The sequence below is a fragment of the Astatotilapia calliptera genome, chromosome 15 (genome assembly GCF_964374335.1).
Source record: "Astatotilapia calliptera chromosome 15, fAstCal68.1, whole genome shotgun sequence".
Lineage (NCBI taxonomy): Eukaryota > Metazoa > Chordata > Actinopteri > Cichliformes > Cichlidae > Astatotilapia > Astatotilapia calliptera.
Window position 1 is genome coordinate 29,005,057 of NC_137436.1, and position 21,154 is coordinate 29,026,210.

General features: G+C 39.9%; 1 protein-coding gene across 3 annotated transcripts in view; it reads left to right on the forward strand.

Moving 5' to 3' along the window:
- Positions 1-20,777, forward strand: part of cd2ap (CD2-associated protein) — a 114,745-nt gene extending 93,968 nt beyond the window's left edge. For 2 of the 3 annotated variants that reach the window (XM_026143288.2, XM_026143290.2), the window contains 6 exons: positions 520-620; positions 9,500-9,615; positions 10,298-10,390; positions 12,672-12,850; positions 13,320-13,383; positions 17,022-20,777. In XM_026143288.2, coding sequence (XP_025999073.1) covers positions 520-620; positions 9,500-9,615; positions 10,298-10,390; positions 12,672-12,850; positions 13,320-13,383; positions 17,022-17,063 — 595 coding nt within the window. In that variant the 3' untranslated portion in view covers positions 17,064-20,777. The remainder of the gene's footprint in view (positions 1-519; positions 621-9,499; positions 9,616-10,297; positions 10,391-12,671; positions 12,851-13,319; positions 13,384-17,021) is intronic. The other variant, XM_026143289.2, reaches the window with a different exon arrangement.
- The last annotated feature ends 377 nt before the right edge of the window (positions 20,778-21,154 follow it).

The window sequence follows — 21,154 nt, forward strand, 5'->3', positions numbered from 1 at the left end:
TTATGTTATGATAAATTACTTAACCACAACAAAAGACTTACCTTTGTGGACATGCTTGGAGCAGACTAACATGTGAGCTGGAGTGTGCTGAAATATTTAGTCTTCGAATAGCTGCAATCCAGACCATCCATCGGCTCTTTGTTACTTCGGAAACATGGCTTGAACAGTTTCTCTTCCACGATGGAATCCAATAAAAACCGATCTGTTTACCCGTCAGCTTCCCGTGGCTGTCATGCGAAAGGCTATTGCATACAACAGCTTCTTGCCATTATTTGTGTTTCTTTTTATCGCTGTGTGACTGTTTTCTTGTGAAAGCCTGCATGCGCTAGTACCACTTGCCACTCGTACCTACAATCCTTTGCGGTTTTGATGTCACATTTTCAATCTGTATAAGACTTTTAGAAATCCGATGGGATGATGAGAACAATTAATTTTGTTATTCGTTTAATATAAAATGTAAAATATCAGCTAAATTGTCGCTGATATTGCTAAAGTGAAGTTTTTCTCTTTTAACCACAGGCACAATGGAGAGGTGCCATCCACACGACCAAAGTCTGACTCCGAGCCATTACCTCTCACCAAACCGGTGTCTGCAGACTCTGTGGAGAAGTCGGGTACAGGTATGTCCATACTACTACATGCATGTCAGATTGCTACGATCATAACCCCTGGTATCAAATTATTTCCACTGTAGCCACATTAAAAAAACATTAAAGTGTATCTATAGTTTTTTTTTCCTACTTTAATTATTGTCGGTTGCTTATAAGAAGTCAATAAATGACTTCACCAGAAGATTTTTGCTTTGACAGTAAGTCTTTTTTGTGACCGTGGTAAATAACATTTCTGAACACAGATTTATTTATTTTTTTTTAAACGTATGTTTATTTGTTTTTTCAACAGTATCAACACCAACATAAAATGAACGTATGGCAGTCATTAAAATAATAGTAATAATAATAACAACACTAATAATAATAATAATAATAATAATATTAGTAATAGTAATAACGATAATTGAAGTGTTAATCCTAAAAGGTTCCAAATAAATGCATAGTTAAATAAATTAAATTAAACCATACAAATAAATACAATTAAAAATAAATAAATAAATAAATCATAATATAGGTTACATAGTATATTCCCAACAGCAAGTCAGACATTATTCATTATCTAGTTGGCTTATTCACTCACCCCCCCACATCCCCACTCCTCAGTAGATCCAAAAATATCTTCCAGATGTTGTACAATTCAGAAGCCTTCTTTCTAACAATATAGTTCAGTTTCTCAAGAGCTAAACTCGGTGTTAAGTTATTTAACCAGTGGTTAAAAGAGGGGCAACCAACATTCTTCCAGCATAAGGCGATACAGCGTTTGGCCTGTAGCAAACAATATCGACCATTTTTCTTTCCTCACAAGACAGAGTACAGTCATCTGGATACAAGCCTAAAATGCATAACTTAGGGCAAAGCGGTACAGGAGAAGTTGTGATCTGAGAGATATATTTTAACACAGAGCTTCAAAATTTTTGGATCTCTTCACATTTCCACAGGCAGTGATATAGTGTACCCTGATGCCTATTACACTTATAGCATAGATCAATTATATTAGGATCAAATTTATTTAATTGTACAGGGGATATGTATGTTCGCATTATCCAATTAAATTGTATCTTTCTCAAACGAGTGTTAATGGTTTGAGTGTGTGTTTTTGAACATATTTTACCCCATTCAGTATATGAAATATCTTCATGTAAGTCACTAATCCACTCCCGTCTTTTACTATCAGAGTTATCCTTATGGTTTTCAACTAAAAGGCTATAAAACTGGGACACCAGTCTTTTACCAAAACAGTTTTTTGTAACATGAGTTTCTAGGATGGAGAGTGGGGGTTGGTGCACTGAATTGTTTAAGTGTGCCAGAATAAAACTTCTAAGTTGCAGATACTTAAAGTGTTTCTGCGGTAAATCAAACTTTGCCCATAATTCACTGAATGACATTAGAGAATATTCCTCATATACGTCCTGTAGTTTCGCAATGCCCTTGTTCAGCCAAGCTTTAAAGCCCATGTCATTCTTAGCCGGGGCAAAGAGTTCATTACCCCAAATTGGGGAGAAACAGGACAACCCAGGAGAGTCATTCAACATTTTTTGTACTTCATGCCAAACAACAACAGTGTTTTTTACAAAGGGATTAGTAGTAATTTTCTTTAAAGTTTTAAAGGGTGCTGAGTATAAATAGCTATTTAACGACAGACCCTTTGAGGACATTCTTTCAGTTGCTAACCAGGGAAGGGAAATATCGTTTGAAAACCAAAACATAGTGGTCCTCAGCTGAGCAGCCCAATAGTACCATTTTAAATTTGGAAACTGTAGTCCTCCCCTATCATATATGGTAAATACAAGAGGGAGAGTCTGAGTCTTGGCTTCCTATTGTTCCAGATGAAATTAGAAAGAAGCTTTCTGATCTTGGAAAAAAAAGGAGGAGGGGCCAGCGGAATTGACTGAAAGATATATAGGAATTTAGGTAATATAGTCATCTTTACTATGTTTATTCTTCCCACTAAAGAAAGAGGCAATGATATTAATCTAGTGATCTCATCCGACAACCCTACCACCAGGGGCTCATAATTGGCTGAACTAAGATTGCTTATCGTTGGTGTTACTCTGATGCCTAAATATTTAAATCCCTCTGCGGCATTCACAAATGGGTGGGATACAACTGGTTTCAACCTCTCGTTCATATTTAAAAACATAATGGATGATTTTTCTTCGTTCACTTTGAACCCAGAGAAACTGCTAAATTGATCGAATAGCTTCAGGAGAGATGGTATTGATTCTGCAAGGTGTGATAGAAACACAACAGTATCGTCAGCGTACATTGCAATTTTGTGTAGCATCTCCCCGATTTTAATACCATGGATCGAGGGATGTGATCTAATTGCTATCGCTAAAGGTTCCATGGCTAGTACAAAAAGCACAGGTGAAATCGGAGACCCTTGCCTGGTGCCTCGAGATAGCTCAAAAGGACTAGAGATGAGATTATTGGTAGATACCATTGCATCCGAATCAGCAAGTAAAATTTCAATCCATCGGCGGAAGTGATCACCAAATCCAAAACGCTTAAGCACCTCAATTAGATAGGGCCATTCAACTCGATCGAACGCCTTCTCCGCGTCGAGTGATAGTATTGCAGTATCAGGTAACTCTTCACATTCGTGGATTATATTGAGAACTCTCCTCACATTGTGGAACCCCTGGCGATTTTGAACGAAACCATTTTGATCTCCGTGTATAATGACTGGAAGAGCCCTCTCCAGCCTCATAGCCAAAGCCTTAGCTATGATTTTGGAGTCAGAATTTAACAGCGATATGGGTCTGTAAGAACCGCTTTCGGCTGGCGCTTTGCTCGGTTTTAGAATGAGAGTGATCAGGGCACTACGAAATGTAGCAGGGAGGCGACCTGTTTCATAGGATTCCAAATAAACATCTAATAATGGGGGAATTAATTTTGCTTTAAATAGCTTGTAAATATCTATCGGAAGCCCATCAGGACCCGAAGCCTTACCACCTCTCATGTTCGTAATTGCATCAGAAACGTCATTGAAATTTATTTCTCTCTCCAATTCATTTTTCACATCCTCAGAAATACAGGGAAAGATCAATCTATCCAAGAAAGCATTTTGGCTTACCAGGTCCAGTGGGCTGTCAGATTTATATAGGGTTTTATAATACGAGACAAAGGTGTTATTAATTTCTGTGGGATCTGTGGATAATTCCCCTTGATCGTTCCTAATTATATTAATGGCTCTGTCAGATTCAAGTTTCTTTATCTGCCAAGCTAGTAGTCTACCCGGCTTTTCACCCTGATCATAAAACGTCTGTTTCAATCTTATTAAACCATCTTCAGCTTTAAGCATAGACAGCTCCTCATATTTAGCTTTAAGGGTCAATAACTCCTGTTTTTTCTGTGTTGAATCATCTATGTTAACTTCTCTCTCTAATTCTCTAATTTTATTGTCTAATTCGTTCATTGTCTGTTTGAATTTGTTAAATTTAGAACTGGTGAAACTTATCATTTGTCCACTAATATATGCCTTAAAAGCTTCCCACCTAACGGCTGCTGTTGTTTGAATTGTATTAATTGAGAAGTAGAGATCAATGTGTTCTCCTACAAATTTCATAAAGTCAGAATCATGTATCCATTTAGGGTGCAAGCGCCACTTGTTTGAGCGGCTATTCACTTGTTCTACCTCATAAAATAGTGATGTTGGGGCATGATCTGACAACACAATGCTGTCATATATACACTTAGTTATATTGGGTAGCAAAGATGAGGAAATTAAAAAATAATCTATTCGGGAGTGGGATTTAAATACTGCTGAATAGCATGAGAATTCCCTTTTATTGGGGTTTTGAATTCTCCATGGATCAGAGGTTCAGATCTTTCAAATATTGTTGTATTTTTTTTCTTGTTTGAGAGTGTGAAGTGTCTATCCCTGATGAGCGGTCAAGCTTCGGGTCCAGAGTACAATTTAAGTCACCTGCCAATATTATCCTACCAGGAAGGGTAGCTATCAATAGTAATAAATTCTCAAAAAATAAAGGGTTATCATCATTAGGGCCATAAACATTAACTAAATTGAAATTCTCTTTCAAGAGAGTTCCTTGAACCACCAAAAATCTGCCAGCTTTATCATAAATAGTGTTATTTACTTGGAAAGGCACTGAATTATGAATTAACACCATAACCCCTCTCGCGTGCGAAGGGCAACAGGATGCTAGCACTTTGCCTGGCCATCTCCTACGTACTTTCACCAGATCCTCTCTGAGTAAATGGGTCTCTTGGATAAACGCTATTGATGACTCAAGTTGTTTAAGCCTGGTAATAACCTGTTTTAGTTTAACCACTTTTACCATTCCTCTCACATTCCAAGAAGTAAATTTAAAAGTCTTATATGAAGTCATCTATTCTTATTAATACAACAGATTGTGCAACATAGTATCTTCATTTGGTTGTTGGTAAACCTTTCAGTATCTCTAACTGTTGTGCTGGGAGTAAACCAGTAAAAAGCAACACGTTGTGAAAAATACAAAAACACAAAGAAATAACACAAAATCTGCCATAAATGAACCCCCTTAGCTGTCAACCTGAACCGGACAGCCCCTCGCCCTACCCCGCCCTCCCCCTGACCTTGGGGTGCAGTTAAGTGCACACGCTGATCCAATGTAAACAAGGGAGCAGCTAGACCAAACCGAGCTGACATGGTCAAACAAAACCAAACCACCTGGACAATTGCGTCTCCTGACGAAAATGTATATCCTACATGAACAAGTATGTATACAATGATCATTACAAACTTTCTTGTAGCATAACTCTCATCCCGGAGAGCCGACTGTATGTCGAACAACCAGTACTCCAAGACACAAATGAAAGCCCAATCAACGAGTGGGCGTGGCTAGTTATCTATAAGGGATAAATAAAATGCCCAATACAACTGAGGAGAACGAAGGAACGGTAAACCAAAGTAAATACAAAAAAGAAAAATACTCTCCCCAAAAAATTCAACAGTAAGGATGAGCGATATTGACCATTAAATCCAACAATTTCAAACTACAGTTGTTATGGGCAGATAGTGAAGGATTCGGCAGTCCCCATCAGATATTCTGCTAGTCCTCTGTATTCTGCAAACCTCGGATGAACTTTTCCGCATCTGCTGGGGTCTCAAAGACATGCGTATGTCCACCAGATGACACTCGTAGCTTCGCCGGGTAAATTAATCCGTAACGTACGTTCATCGCCCTGAGCTGCTGTTTCACCCGGTCGAAGCCCCTCCTCCGTCGGTGGAGATCTGTAGAAAGATCCGGGAAGAACATGACCTCTTGACCCCCGCAGATAACTTTCCCTTTGGCCATAGCCGCCCATATCACCCGAACCTTGTCTTGGAAGTTTAAAAACTTCATGATGAGGACTCTCGGTGAGGGTGGTCGGTTGGGTTGCGTCCGGCCGGGCAACCGGTGAGCTCTTTCGATGAGAGGTTGTCTCGGGAATGTTGCTGGTCCCAGCGCTTCGGGGAGCCACTTCTCTAGGAAAGCCACCGCGTCATGTCCTTCTATTTTCTCCGGCACATTAACTAGTCGTAGTTTGGAACGACGAGAGCGATTTTCGAGGTCCTCGAGTTTGTTCGTGAGGAGAGCCACTTGTTTAACTAGCGCATCTATCTTGCCTTTCTCTGAGTTAACGGCGTCCTCCACGCTGCTAATGCGCATCTCTGCCCCATCCATGCGCACCGAAAAGTCCTGCACATCTCTTTTAACATCTTGGATCGCTGACAGGACCACATCAAGTTTTGTGGAAAAGTCATTTCTGATTCCGTCGAGTATTTGAATAACATCCATGTTATGGGCCATTCCAGTACTCACGTCCAGGAGACTCCCAGGGCTAGCATCACCTGCAGAGTTAGCTTGACTGCTAGCATCAGAGACGTCGTCTTCCTCACTCAGAGAAGAGTGTGCCTTAGATTTATTTTGTGCTTTCTTAGCCGGCATAATGTCGCGGATACACGATAATAACTCGTTACAAGCAATAGTTATCACTGTTGACGCAGTTAAAGGACAGTTTTCAGGAACTTACTAAAATATCGCCAGGAGCTCACAAAAATACGTGTGCCTAGTTCAGCGCCATAACCACGCCCCTCTGAACACAGATTTTAAATTTTTGGTCAGAAAATCACGACTAATTCGTGAAGAGCACCAAAAAAGTGTCACCAAAATACCAACACCATTTATTAAACCAAAGAAAAATAATAATTTAATTTCAGTTCATTTCTGATTTGTTAGTATAGTGCAAAATTGTAACTATAGATGATAATTTTCTCATGTATGGCATGTGTACCTAATTAGCTTAAGCTTGTTAGTCTGTATAAGACTTGAATGCTAGGAGGCCAGTCATAAAGGTTTTCTGTTTTGCTTGCTTTTTCCAGGCTATATATTACCTTTATGAGCTATTTGCCAATATATTGGCCAACCCATAAAAATGTAAAAAAAGAAAAAAGATGAGACTGAAGAAACACCCTTCAGTCACATTCTCTGTGTTGATATTCCATAGTGAATCCGCCAGAGGATGCCTTGCAACAATCAGCTGATCTTAGCAATGTTGGGGAGAGCTTAAACAAGTAATCCACGACTTGCTGTCAGAACAAAATAAGCTTATTTTTAGACTGGGTTGTCCTAGCGTTTTAGTAAGAACTCATAAATACCTGTATATTTCTTGTGTCACATGGGTTAGACATTCACTTGGCAAGGAAAAGGTTGCTGATTCACTTTCAGCCAGAGGCGCAAACGTTCTGTGGAGTAGTAGCAGGAAGGACATCCAGCGTAAAACTGCTAGATCAAACATGCACAGCTACCCACTGTGGTGACCCCCTTGTAGCAAAGCAGCAGCTGAAAGTAGCTTTGATCTAATCAGAGGCTTTTAATCTAAAAACAATTCTTCAGGTCGTTTAGTGACTGCAGCTAAGCAGATCTGGAAACAAAAAAAAAAAGAACACAACACAAACAATGATCTTACAAGCAGTTTTATCAGTAAAAGCCTGATATCCATTTTTAACTGCACGTGTATGTTAACTTGACATGAGGTTGTTTACATACAACACAATGAACTACAGGCCAGGAAGAATGGAGTTATTGCTGCATTTAAAGTGAACGGTGAAAAACAGTGAGTACTGTGTAACAGCACTTTGCACCTACTCAGCGGTAAACTGCTGGCTTGAATTGCAGCTGAGATTGAACTTTCATGTTTCATGGGTGTGCGTGACAGACTGGCTTCTGGAGACTTGTCGACTTTTAGCACCTCAGCTGTAGCAAACAGTACCCCTGAGTGAAAGCCATTCAGGTCTGCTCTATTAAATCTATTTCAGGAGTCCTTTCTCTGAGACCTTTCAGCTTCCCTCACGGTTCCTCTGTTTTAAGGTCAATATTGTGTCAAGCACCCCACGTGTTTCTCCAGGGGCCAGACAGGAGGATCAAACAGGAGTTACTTCATCATCCAAAAATATGAAAGCTGCCCCTTGTGTCAGTAGATTTAAGTGTTTAAAGAAGAAATTTTTTACTGTTTTTATTAGTGCTGTCAAAATTAATGCGTTAACGCACATTAATTTGCTATCACGGTCAACGCAATTACAATTTTTAACGCAATTAACACATCTGGAGTGTAGACTGACTCTAAATCCCTGAAATGCTTCTGTCAACGCATTTCGGGCTGTTTGTCCAAGTAGAGTTACTTTCTCACATGCGCAAATGGACAGTTGATCTGGTAGTGATGGGTAGCTGAACCAATCAACTCAGTTTGGAAGATGATAAACACACATTGGCCCTCTGATGGGAAATTTGAGTATTCCAAAAATAACAAGACAGAACAGTCGACCGACAAAGTATTATGCACATTGTGCAAGAAGGAATTTTCTTTTCACCGAAGCACTTCCAGCTTAAAATGTCACATTGACGCAAAGCATGCGTTAGTCGGGGATGCTGCTAGGACTTTGGCTAACGCGTCACCGAGCTTGCGACAAACCGTTTGTTGCCAAGTGGACTGCAACAAACTGCAGACCTATTAATATCGTTGAGAACGCGCTTTACATAGCTTTGGTTCCTCGTTTCAAGGACTTGAAGTGCCTCCCCAAGAGTAACAGAGAGAGGGTGGATAAACGTTTACAGAGTTTTTTGTTAACATGAATGTTCAAGATGTTCAGTAAACATGTTAATTGCGTATATTTTCCCTTTTTTCTCGAGTCTGTTTGCTAAAGCAAAATGAATTGTGGTTAATATAGAATAAAAATAAATTATATTTAATCGTGATTAATCAAAATTAATCCACAGTAACCCTGTGATGAATCTGATTAAACATTTTAATTGTTTGACAGCTCTTATATATATTATATAAAAGTGTATACTTACCTATTAGTATATAGGTTTTTTAAAAAGTTGTACGTCACATCAGAAAACCTTTAAAAGATTGAAGAAAACTATTCAAATTATCTGAATATAAGCATACATTATTTGTGTTTATTCTGAATTTACTTCATTATATTGCATAAATGTCAGTTACAAGCTTAAATATAAAGTCCAGGCTATTGATCAAGTATTACGATTAATCGCGATTAATTCCAGAAAATTGTGAGATTAATTAAAATTAAATTTTTTAATCTATTGACAGCACTAGTTTTTATATATTCTTTTTATATTTTAGTTGTTTGTTTACCCTTGTGCCTGTGTTTGGCTGATTTCCTGCTTCTGTGTGTGTATTAATGTTGTTAATGAGGCAGAAAATAAACCAAAAGCCAAACTGTTTGTGAGCAGTTACAGTGCATTCAAAGTGAATCAAAGGAAATTATTGAAAGTGTCAGTTCGCTTGTGGATGTTGGGTTTAATCATAGCTGAAATGTTTTGCTAAAAAATAATTCTATTATTTCTCTCGCCTCTTTCTCTCTCATCTGGCTTCAACAGATCTGATGAGTTTTGATGACTTGTCGTCTACCTCGGAGAAGCTCTCTCACCTCACGACCAACCGACCAAAGATGACTGGAAGGAGGCTGCCCACGCAGTTTGGCGGAGGACAATTGGTGAGGATGTGCTCTAGCGCTAACAATCCCCCGCTCCCTTTAAGTTGACACTGACCTTTTTTCTTTTGATTGTTATTATGAGGAGCTGTCTCTCTTACTATCATCATTCTTACCATCTCATGTTAAAAGTTAGGCTGACGTCTGGTAATATAGTTTCTGCAAGTTGGTCTCTATATTTGTTCCTACGTATTATTTATGTGACAGAAGAAATCTCTTCTTTTCTCTGACAACTTTAGTATACAAGCCTTCACCTGATAGTTAAAGAGATTTCATGAAAACAAAGACAAATGGCTTTAGAACAGCAGTCCTTGTTTTTGCTCAAAGCTGGTGCCTTACAAAGCAAACTGCTGTAGATAGCAGGTGTTTGGCTTTTCCCACATTTGGACCACATTCTTGAATGCAACCAAATACTGTTATCATTAAATTGCCATCAAGGTCTTTATATCAGTTTATTTTGATTTCGGGTGTACATTTGTATCATAGGTTTGGCGTCTTTTCTTTTAAAAATCTAACTTCTTTATACCTGCAGACTCCTTGCAAATCCTACCATGACACTAGAGCTAATAGTGTAGCTGTTAACTGTCATTGACAGATGCAATCGTTTCAGGACTCTGCAGCTTTTCCTGTTTTCCCTGTTTTCCCTGTCACGAGCAGCACATTTTATCCCAACATGATTCCACAGTTTCCATTACAGCCCAACAAGGAAGTGAGTGTGGAGAAAACCTTTAAGATTGATGAAGAAGATGCCAAACCAAAGCTAACAGAAACCAGAAAGGTAATTTAATTTCATGTCTGTTTAGAGGAAACCTTTAGTTTAGTTACAGGTGCCCGCTTAGTGACATAACTGCCTCATGAAATGAAGCAAATAATGAATGGTCTTAGCAGATCTTTGGGTATAAACCTGTGGAAGTGATGGCAGCTGTTGCCAGCGGCGTTGCTGATGGTAGCACAGCAGTGATGGTTTGTGTTGTGTGAATCTGGTAGGAACTAAACAGTATAGCACACTGCCTGCTTATGTTGAAATCAAGTCAGCATGGTACTCCAGTCCACATTGAGGCTTCTAATGTGACATTGTGGACATTGGTCAAAAGTTGTCCGCCATATTGGATGCGATGCAACTGCTGGTTGTTAGGGAAGCAAGTCGTCGCCATCTCATTGGCAGTAGTTTGAGGTTGCTGAGTAAATCAGTTGCAGAGAAGATGCTGCACCAAAAATGAAATGAAAAGGGATTGTCTTTTTCTTTCTTTAGCTGTTTCATTTTTTAAGGCAGACTGTCTCCGTTCTTGGTTTGTGTCACACTTTTCAGTTTCCCTATACCTCAGAGAGCAGGTGGATAATGTTTATGGACAAATCAAAGACGTCTAATCAAACCACAGCTGCAACAAGATTCTAGGGTCCAAAGCAATCATAAGGAGCTTTCTATATATTTTTCCCTAGGAACTGGTGGTGACCACTCTGTAGGCTTTGGTGACTAGCCTTTTATTCACTATGTTGTCACCATGAATGTCACACATCCAAACTAGCAGATAAGCCAACATCACATGGTTAATGCTGACATGCAAAACCATAACACGGCTCTTTCAGCCTGGTACAAAAAGGTGTTTTTCGATGCATCCTATAAACCTTCATACCAAATGGACCTCTCAGTCATGTTTGTGGTATTTGGTTTCTTAGTTCATAGATGCTGCTTCACAATCAAGGTTGCAAACATTAGTTGATAACTTGGAACTCCACTCTGGTCTTGCTCCATTACTGATGCCAGTGTTGAATTAATAATCTGCACCTCTCACTGTGAGTAAGAGAATTGAATGTGTCAGGAATCCTCACAGCTTTGTGTACTTTGTTAGTGTTAGTGAAGTGATAAATGAAAACAGGCCCAGAATAAATACAGTAAAATAAATTTAATGTTTTTCACTTTTCCTGTTTGCACACAGATGTGCAGCTGGCAGTAAAGAGCTGAAGTGAATGATATTCAGTCACAGTGTATTACTATGTGTTATTATTGCTTCTAGCTTCTCAAATAAGGTCTCTGACCGAGCATGAGAGTGAAAGCAATCAAGTGCACAATCAAAAGGAAGTGGAACATCATTGTTGTTGGCCCTTTTCAGTCATGTTGGCTCACTTTGACCACAGTTTGCAGTTAGATAAAAAACTTTGGGGGGAAAAAAACGAGTTGAAGCTGTTTGTGATTGGACCGTGGATCGGCTTGTCGTCACCAATACCCAGTCCAGCTTTTGTGGCTCAGTATCTGACCAATACCCAATGCATGCCTCACATCAGCACATCTGGAGTACATAGCTACATACAGATTCTTTTAAGTGTAACAGTAAAAACAATGTCTTGATTGTATGGTCAGAATAAACCACCATAGTGGAAGTTGTCACACCCGTGTCAAACAAGCTGTTGCTCAGCCCCTGCTACTCCTATTTCTCACCATCACACATTTACAGTTCACATACTCCGATTATTTCCTGACACATTACCTACAGTCTGTTTGTTCATCTTGAGACTTCCATCTGTTTGGTTCCTTTCAAGTCCTCTGCTTTCAGATTTGTCTAATTAAAAGCTAAAGTTATCCCCAAGTTGGCTTTTTAGGGAAAGTTTGGCATGTCACACAATCCTTTTAGCATTACATCACTTTTTCTGAAAACGCTCACTGAATACAAGTAGCTACAAAAAACAGCACTTTGTTATTTTGCTTTAAGTCAGTGTTGTTTACCTACACGAAGACACGAAGTGCGATGGGGTGATAAAGACTGAATATCCCCCTTCACTGGAAAACACATTGTGTAAATCAGCCCCGTGTTTTTCTTCCTACACTGTAGCATTGGATTTAAATTCCTCATCTGCTCTGCTGTCACAGTGGATTTAATTTGAGAGCCTCACCATTAAATTTGCATCACAGATACTTTTCCCTGAGGGTGCAGGTATTATAATGACAAGATAAAAACATCCAATTAAATTTAGTTTTAGATTGGAGGTCAAAACAGACACACAAAAAAGAATTATTGCAGAAAATTCTTGTCTTACATTTTTCTCCTCTCATGTCTTAATAGCCTTCCACAAACACCTTATTGTCACCGTCATTCCACAAGCCTGACTTTGGAGACTTCGGAGCCTCTCTGGGCAGCAAGGCGAAGGTGGAGCATGAGGAGTCGAGCTCCCAGCTGGAGGAGCTGAGGAGCCAGATGAAGGAGCTGCAGCTCACGGTGGAACTGCTCAAGTCCCAGCAAATGTAAGGACACATGAGCCTGATAAGGTTTGAGGGCAGGACAGGAATGGAAAGCTAAAATTGTTCTTCAAGGTTCTGACCTTATAAAATAATAAAACATTATTATAAATAAAACATACATAAATATATGATTTACATCAAATTATTACGCCACTGCCAAACCCAATACCACTGAAATGGTAATGCGTACTCCTGTATCTCTGAATTAGCAATAGCTACCGTTTCTGTCGAGCTGATTTATCGCCTCAAGCATTTTCCAACCATCATTCTCTTTAAAACCATCCTGGCTTTTTATAATAAGTATTATAATATGTGTCTTTTGGATTCTGACGACATTAACTCAAAGTTCATTTGAGGCACTGAAACTGGTTCTGAGGTGTGTTTAAAGGAAGAAAGTGTTTAGATATTTATGATATTCGCTGCTAAGGTAGCCACATGCTAAGGTTGCACATCTCTGTTCGTTTATTTCCAGGAAAGAGATCACTGAGCTTCGAGGAGAGCTGGATGACGAAAGGCAAAAGCGTGTGTCCCTGCAGGTAGTATAGCTCGCAACTGAAACACAGGCTGAGCTGTCCACATTCATTAGACCCATTAGTTTAGACAAATATTGATGCTTTTTGTGCACACGTGAACAGCATCCAGCTCTGTACACTAGTGACTTTCTACTGACTCAGTAATAGAAGTTCTATGTGATCACAGCTGGGACCGTCTAAATGTAACTTATTACATCCACTAAATAATGAGTGAACACATGAATGCATGCAATAATTAGTCATTGTTCATTAATGTCAAGACCTGCTGACAGCAAAACACCAAAGCACTCCAGTCCGTCCGTCTTCATTAAACTCTTCTCATCTGCTGACATCAGTACCAATTGAATATTTTTGCTCAAAGCACATACTGCCTCAGGGTTGAAAGTGCAAAAACAGCATTGTTTCATTTCGCAGTCTATGCGTTGGCATGTGTTGAGTGTCCTTAGTTTATTACCAGCAGCAGATTATTTCCTCTTCCTTCCTGGTCAACACTCACACGTTAATGAAAATCAAAACAATAATAAAAAAATAAAAAAAAACTGGCTGCATTTACGAGTTTTAAAGATTTCATCCCCACAGCATCATGCACACATGAAGCCTTCGGTTTTTTCCCTTTACACATGTAAAGAAATGTAACTGTTTAATAACACATTAAGCCCTTAACACTAGGAAGGCCCAGAGCCCAGCCATTTGGCTTTTCTACCTATAAAACCCGGAGAGTTGCCAAATGGCTTTTAGCTAGGCTTTAGCTTCAGCCAAGTGGAAGCTAAATTGGCTAGTCATTCATATGTAAATTGGGTTGTTACCTGGGAATTCTGGAGGGAGGGGAGTGGGGGTGTGTGATTGAGGGGGTGGGGGAGCTGCTAAAAGCTGTGCACAGTCACCAACTTGGAGTGTTTCAGTTTGATGCATTCTCAATCATCCAGGGAAATAAATCTCCAAAAGTCACCAACTTGGAGTGTTTCAGTTTGCCATCTTAGGGAGAAATCAACACACATGGGTGTATGTCCTTTGTTGCTGAGATTTATTGATAAAAACGGTACAAAAAACCAACCATTTGTACACATTTTTACAAATAATAATAAAAAGTGAGTGAGTACATTCCAACATTTTCAGCAATCACTCACAATCCTGGCACTGCCGTGGTATCTGTAGTCTGCATTTACCACATGTGTATCTGTTGCAGTGAACACATCGCACAGTGGCATGATTGTTCTTGCAATTGTGTTTGACCTGACACATGGCTCTTTTTCCAGGGCTCGGTGTGGAGGGTTGTGTCCGAAGCAACTGTTCTTTTCTTGCCTTCTTCGCAGCTACATGAGAGTGAGCCAACTCTCTTGCAAGCTCCACCAGGAAGTCCACCCGTCTTTCCTTCGTCCCGGTGCATGCTTGATACAGCACATGTGCATTCAGTGCTGCCATGTCAATCATGTTATAAAACACGGCAACTGGCCAGCGCCGTGTTCCTTTGCGGACAGTGTACTCCCGAACCATCTGGTCCATCACATCCACGCCACACTTTGTTTTGTTGTAAAGGGTGACCGTGTTTGGCTTCCTTTTGGTAGTGTTATCAGTCTGAACCACGCTGTGCATGCTGCTAAGAATATAGACTGTCTTCTTCCGTTTGGCCGCATACGCCGTCAACGTGGCAGCAGAGGTTGAAAACACCTAAGAAATAAGATAAATTGTTATTTCCATAGCCCTTTTACACACAATGAAACACATAAACATAGAACCACAAAAGACCTGCAACATACCTGAGTGGTGAATTCACTGCGATCTGTCTGTCTAGTGGATTGAGGAATTTCCCTGCGAATCTTGTTGACTGTGCTGAGGATGGTGGTTTTCCGTCCAAGAAGTTTTTGCGCAAGTGAAAGCGATGTGAAGAAATTGTCCATGGTAACATTTCTGCCCTTGTCTAGGAATGGTTCCATCAGCCTCATTACTACATTTTCAGAAAGTCTCTCCCCAGTGGGACGATTGGGGTCCTTGCCAAGATATGGGAAGACATTGCAAATGTACTTGGATTTTAGGTCGCAGGCCACCCAAAACTTGATGGGAAAAGGGTGTGATCACATTGATGCCACAATGGACGACTGATCAAGCCCTGTCACCCTTTACAACAAAACAAGGTGTGATCACATTGATGCCACAATGGACGATGCCACAATGGACGACTGATCAAGCCCTGTCATCCTTTACAACAAAACAGGGTGTGATCACAGGGCTTGGCTTCCTTTTGGTAGTGGACAATTGATCAGGAAGCCAAGCCAAGGTAAATGCAGACTACAGATACCATGGCAGTGCCAGGATTGTGAGTGATTGCTGAAAATGTTGGAATGTACTCTCACTTTTTATTATTATTTGTAAAAATGTCCTCCCTAAGACGGCAAACTGAAACACTCCAAGTTGGTGACTGTGCACAGCTTTTAGCAGCTCCCCCACGCCCTCAATCACACACCCCCACTCCCCTCCCTCCAGAATTCCCAGGTAACAACCTAATATACATATGAATGACTAGCCAATTTAGCTTCCACTTGGCTGAAGCTAAAGCTTAGCTAAAAGCCTACCAGCCATTTGGCTGGTGGCGGGTTTTAAAGGTAGAAAGGTAGAAGCCTGGGCCTTCCTAGTGTTAAGGGACACACTGCACCAGCTATACACATAACGGTTACTGTCTGTCCTGAGTTGTCCCATCAGCTCATAAAAGCATGAGTGTTGTGCAATGTGTTTGCTAACTCTAAGCTCAGATTATTCAGAGTTGTGTTTATGATTCTTCTCAGCTCCAGTTTGAGCTTCAGATAATGAAAGTAAAGGAGTTTGGGATGGATCAGCATTATTTGGGCCTTTTTTTTTTCCTGTGCTAATGACAAAAAGCACCTACAATGGACAATGTTTATCGTTAAAACAGGGCGGTTATTCAGCGAACATGTTTAAGTTGCATCGTAGGAACTGTGGGATCCAGGGTTTTGGAGGTGAAAAGAGAACTGTAGTATAACATCTGTGGTGTTTAATCCCACATATTGTGGAATTAAACACCACAGGAATTCTGGGTTTTTCCCCGATCCTGTCAGGAATTCTGCCTTAAACAGACAGGCTCTCTGAGCATGATGTCTGTGAGAGAGACATTAGTAGAGAGGGTTTTTCTGTTAGCTGGTTTCGTTATAAATTTCAGGCTGATGTTTCACCAGGTGAGCAGCTACCTGATGGATCCTTTTTTTTCTTTCTTAAAAATCAAGTTCTGTGCAGAACGTCAAGAATGAATATTTAAATCATTCACTTAAAATTAAAGAAAGAAAACTGATGACCGAGGATACGCCTCTAGGCTAACTACACTCCCTGACTGTTGAGAACACATTCAGCGTCCATGTGCTGCTCATGTTAAACTGAGAGATTGAAGGTTTATAATTTACACTTTCTTTTGAGGATTTTTTTTTTTACTGCCTCTTTCTCCAACAGTACAAACATTGTGCTACATTTGTAGCCTTGATAACATGTTTTTGGCCTCGTTGGAGAGGTGTGCACAGTGTTGTTCCGTTGTTCCTCTCTCTGCATAGCCAAACAGCTACTTCATTGGACACAGTGTAGCTCCATGCATCCCCACCCTACACACCAACTGTAAGAAGTTTATTTTTTCTTCACAGATGGAGATCGAGAAGCTAAAGCGAACCATCCACTCGACGTGAAACTCCTTGATCTAATCAACGGCAGTCCTCGGGGTCAGCTGCTGGCCTGCCCGTCGATCAACAGGAGAGCAGGAGGGCAGCGATGTATGGATGGTCAAATGGAGGGAGAGAGGGTGGAGAAATCCACCCACCTCAAGCACAATCCTTGTTCAGTGATCTACAAAAACAAACAAACTCACTCTCCATATTTGTAAGATTTACATTTTGCACATAAGATTTTTTTCAAGCTAGGTGTAAGTTACAGATGTATATGTTCCTCTCGCTCTCTTTTCTTTCTTTTTTTTTTTTTTTTAAACTTTTGCCAATACAAAAAGAAAAAAAACCCGAGGCCTTACTTCAAACTACTGCGCTGGACTCACAACTCTGCTGCTCTGGCTCTTTTCCAATCACTCTGGCGTTCCTTGAACTCCTCAGGGATGCTCCCAGTACTACTGACTTTGTGTAAAGCAGAGGGTGCTCGTTTTCCTTGCCTAATTTCTTTTTGATTTTTATAATGCACAAAAATTTATTTTAAACAGATTTGATTATTTGAGTTTTCATCTTCAGATTAAAATGCGTTTTTCTTTCTTGCACGGCGCCTGTCAGCACAGCACCACCACATGGCTGCAGCGTGTCAGAGCAAGCTCTCGCGTTTCTTTTTTGTTGTCTTTTGATGTTTTCTAGCATTCCTACCCAGAATAACACTACTGTGCCTGTTTCAGAAAAAAACAAACAAAAAAACAATCTATTAAATGTTTGTAATGGGATCTGGAATATTTGCAGCATGATATTGTATATCTATATTTTTAAATCTACTGACACGCTTAGTCAAATATTATATAGAGGGCCTCTTCTATGCTGGCTCTTCTATTTTTGTGAGAAAAACACAAAAAACTTAGCCAGAGTCATAAAATGCAAGAAAGGCACGAGGAAGGAGGGACTACATTCTTCTGAAAAGGCAGCCTCATTACGATCATCTCTGCTACTCGCTTGTCTATTCATAGCTCTCTCCCATCCCTGTCATTTCTACCTCCGCCTTCCTTACTCTCATCCATCTTTGTTTCCTGCTAAATCGTCTGGTGTCTTTTTGCTCAGCCGACTACCCCCTCCCTCTTATGTTTAATCTACAACTCCACATTCCAGACACATGGGTTAAACTAACTGGAAGAACATGATGAAGCGGCGAAATTCACTCACGTCCTTTTTTTTTTCTTCCCCCTTTTAATCGTCTGATGATAAAACACTGCTGAAGAATGAGATTATCCTGGTGGAAACTGGTGCGATATGGGTCAACTAGTGTGTTTTTAGCCATGTTAGCATGGATGATGGGTATAAGTGTCATGCAGCTTGATCCGTAATGTTTCAGCAGACTTAAAGTTACATGCATACATACATCCACCAGATTTGCACTACCATGATTTGAACTAGTAGTTGGTTTGTCATGTTTGTCAGTGTATAGTTACAGCACACTGCGCTGCCACACCCTAGGCTAAATTTTGTGTTTCCACATTTCCACTTCAAATGCCTGCACAACTTGCCACAGCCATGTTTATCATGCACCAATTAGCCATAACATTAAAACCATTTTCCCAATATTGTGTCACTTCTGCCTGTGCCACCAAAGTGACACAGAAGAGCTCAGGAGGAGCTCCAGGAAAGACCTGTGGCATCTGGGAGTTGGCGGTGTTCAACGGGTTTCAGATTGGAGAAGTACTTTGAGCACCTCTCATGTGTTTGGTCTATTACAGTAATGATGCCAGAAATCCAACATTTCTTCATAACATGATGGTCAGTGTCGTTCACTTCACCCAGTAGTGGTTTCAATGCAGTGGCTGATTGCTGTATGAGGCATCAAATGAATCAGTCAATTAACTGACTGATGATTAAATTAAGCTTTATAAAGTGAGCAGGGCTGACCACTAGGAGTCTACAATCTGAAAAATTACACATTAGGGGTTTTAAGATGGAGTTAAATAAAGATTAGAAGTTACTGCTTTTTACTGGACATTGAGCAAACAACTGTCGTTAAATCTCAGGCAGTTTCTATAGCTGGAAGTACTGCTACAGTTAAGAAAGGTAACTGGATTTTTCTCACTTGTCATGATGTTTAGGGGTACAGAAATGTAGAGCATGGTATCACTAACGCAGAAGGCCAAACTCAGTCAGTTCTAACTGGAAGCTGAATATATTTGTTCATAGGAGTATATTTCTGCCATAATTTGGGTCCACTTGTTCCTGCAGGGATCATTATAACAAAACATTTTTGTGGAGTTGGGAGGTGCACCATCCATAGTTTCCATGATTCACTGTATGTTTGAGTACACAAATCATCTGAAACCTTTGCACACAGTGTGAAATGGAAATTAAAAACAAAATGTAGAAGAGCGCAAAAACAGCATCAAATGTTGAAACTGAGAACCTTTTTTAAAAGCACTTTATGTCCATGAGTACTTCTTGTAGTTTTGCCTCTGTACACTATCACAGTGGGTTTTAAATCAAACAATGATTTTTTTTTAACAAGAGTTTTGGATTATTTGGAATTTCTATGAAGTAAAATTTACATATACAGCTACTAGCCATGCCAGCTCCCATAAACTGTGCACTGATCAAAGAAGAAGAGGTAATGCAACCTAGTAACAAACATGGCCCTTTCTCAGCTTATTTATAATTCATTGCTGGTATCAAATTTAAAAGGAGCTTGTAATTTAAAAAAACAAAACAAAAAACAGATTTCTCAGTTTTAACATTTCACGTATTATATTGTTTCAACAGTTTGCAGCTGATTGCAAATTGGCTGGGATAAATATTGGCACCTTCAAAGATGGATGCAATGGTTCTCAGCTGGAAAAGGTGGAGGATGTCCAGCTCCAGTTTGGGAATGAATGTGCCTCTGTAATGTATTCATGAATGGAGATTAATAAGTTAGTTGGGATGAGGAGCTCAATCATTTGAGAGGGTGCACTGCTCCAAGTAGAAAGGAGGCAGTTGAGGTGTTTTGAGCAGTCGGGCTGATGTCTGTCTTCATACTGCTTACGCTCTAGCTCCATTCTGTAGCCCTGACTCTCACAATGTTCAACAGCTTAACTGAGAAACTGAGAGCAGCACAGTACCAAGTGCATCCACCTCTGGCTTCACTGCAAGTTACAGGGATGTTTAAATTCTGACACTCATAAGTTTTGTTTCCAGGTTAGATGTTCCACATTGTGCTACCACAAGGACAAAAACCTGTTACTGTTGTTTGTATCTTTGTCTTAATGTTGTTGTACATATCTCACAAATGTCTTAAAAAAAAAACCATCTCTTTGTACTTTGAAGTCTTTGCCGGGCCTGATTCTGTGTGCAAATGCTCGACTGGAACTGTCCATGATTGTGTTGGAGAAGAATCTAAGCCCCACAGTGGCCACTTTGATGCTTTGTGATCTGACCTGAGTGGTCATGCACTCACACAATACATGGATTTCTGGCTTTGAACAAGTGTGGCTCTTAATGCAGTGTGGCCAGGCAATAGGCTAATGTGGGAAACAAGAGAGGGGACGTTTTAGGTGATGGCTATTTACGGAACATCTGTAATATGACTTTTGCATATTTTACATTCCAGATTTTGACACCAAGAAAATAAGAAATGTGTGCACATTTATAACATATTTTCAAGTGATTTTGTTTACAAGAGCTGTATCCTTGCATGAGCTGAGATTCTTTGCAAAAATGAATAAACATCATCTTTATTTACTGTCACAGATGCTTCCTTTTTCTTTTTTGTCTCTGCTTTTGAAATTGTATTTCACTTAAAGGTTTGCATGGACCCACAACAATCCTGAGACCTTTTCATGCTTGAGTTCTTTAAAACATTCAGGGAAATATTGAGTGGAAAATATTGACCGCTGACTGAGAGAGAGTCAGTGAGTTTTCTGAGGAAATGCAGCTCCCAGTGAACTTATCCTCAGCTGACAGATTCTGTCTATAATAGTACGTCTGCTCGTGAGTATGTGCGTTTAAATATGCAAGTGTGAACCTGGTGGGTTTAAATAATAGGATATTGTAGACACAAGTGTGGAGTTTTAGAGACGCAGGATAAAAATTTACATTTCTAATGTTGCCTCAAGACATAGACA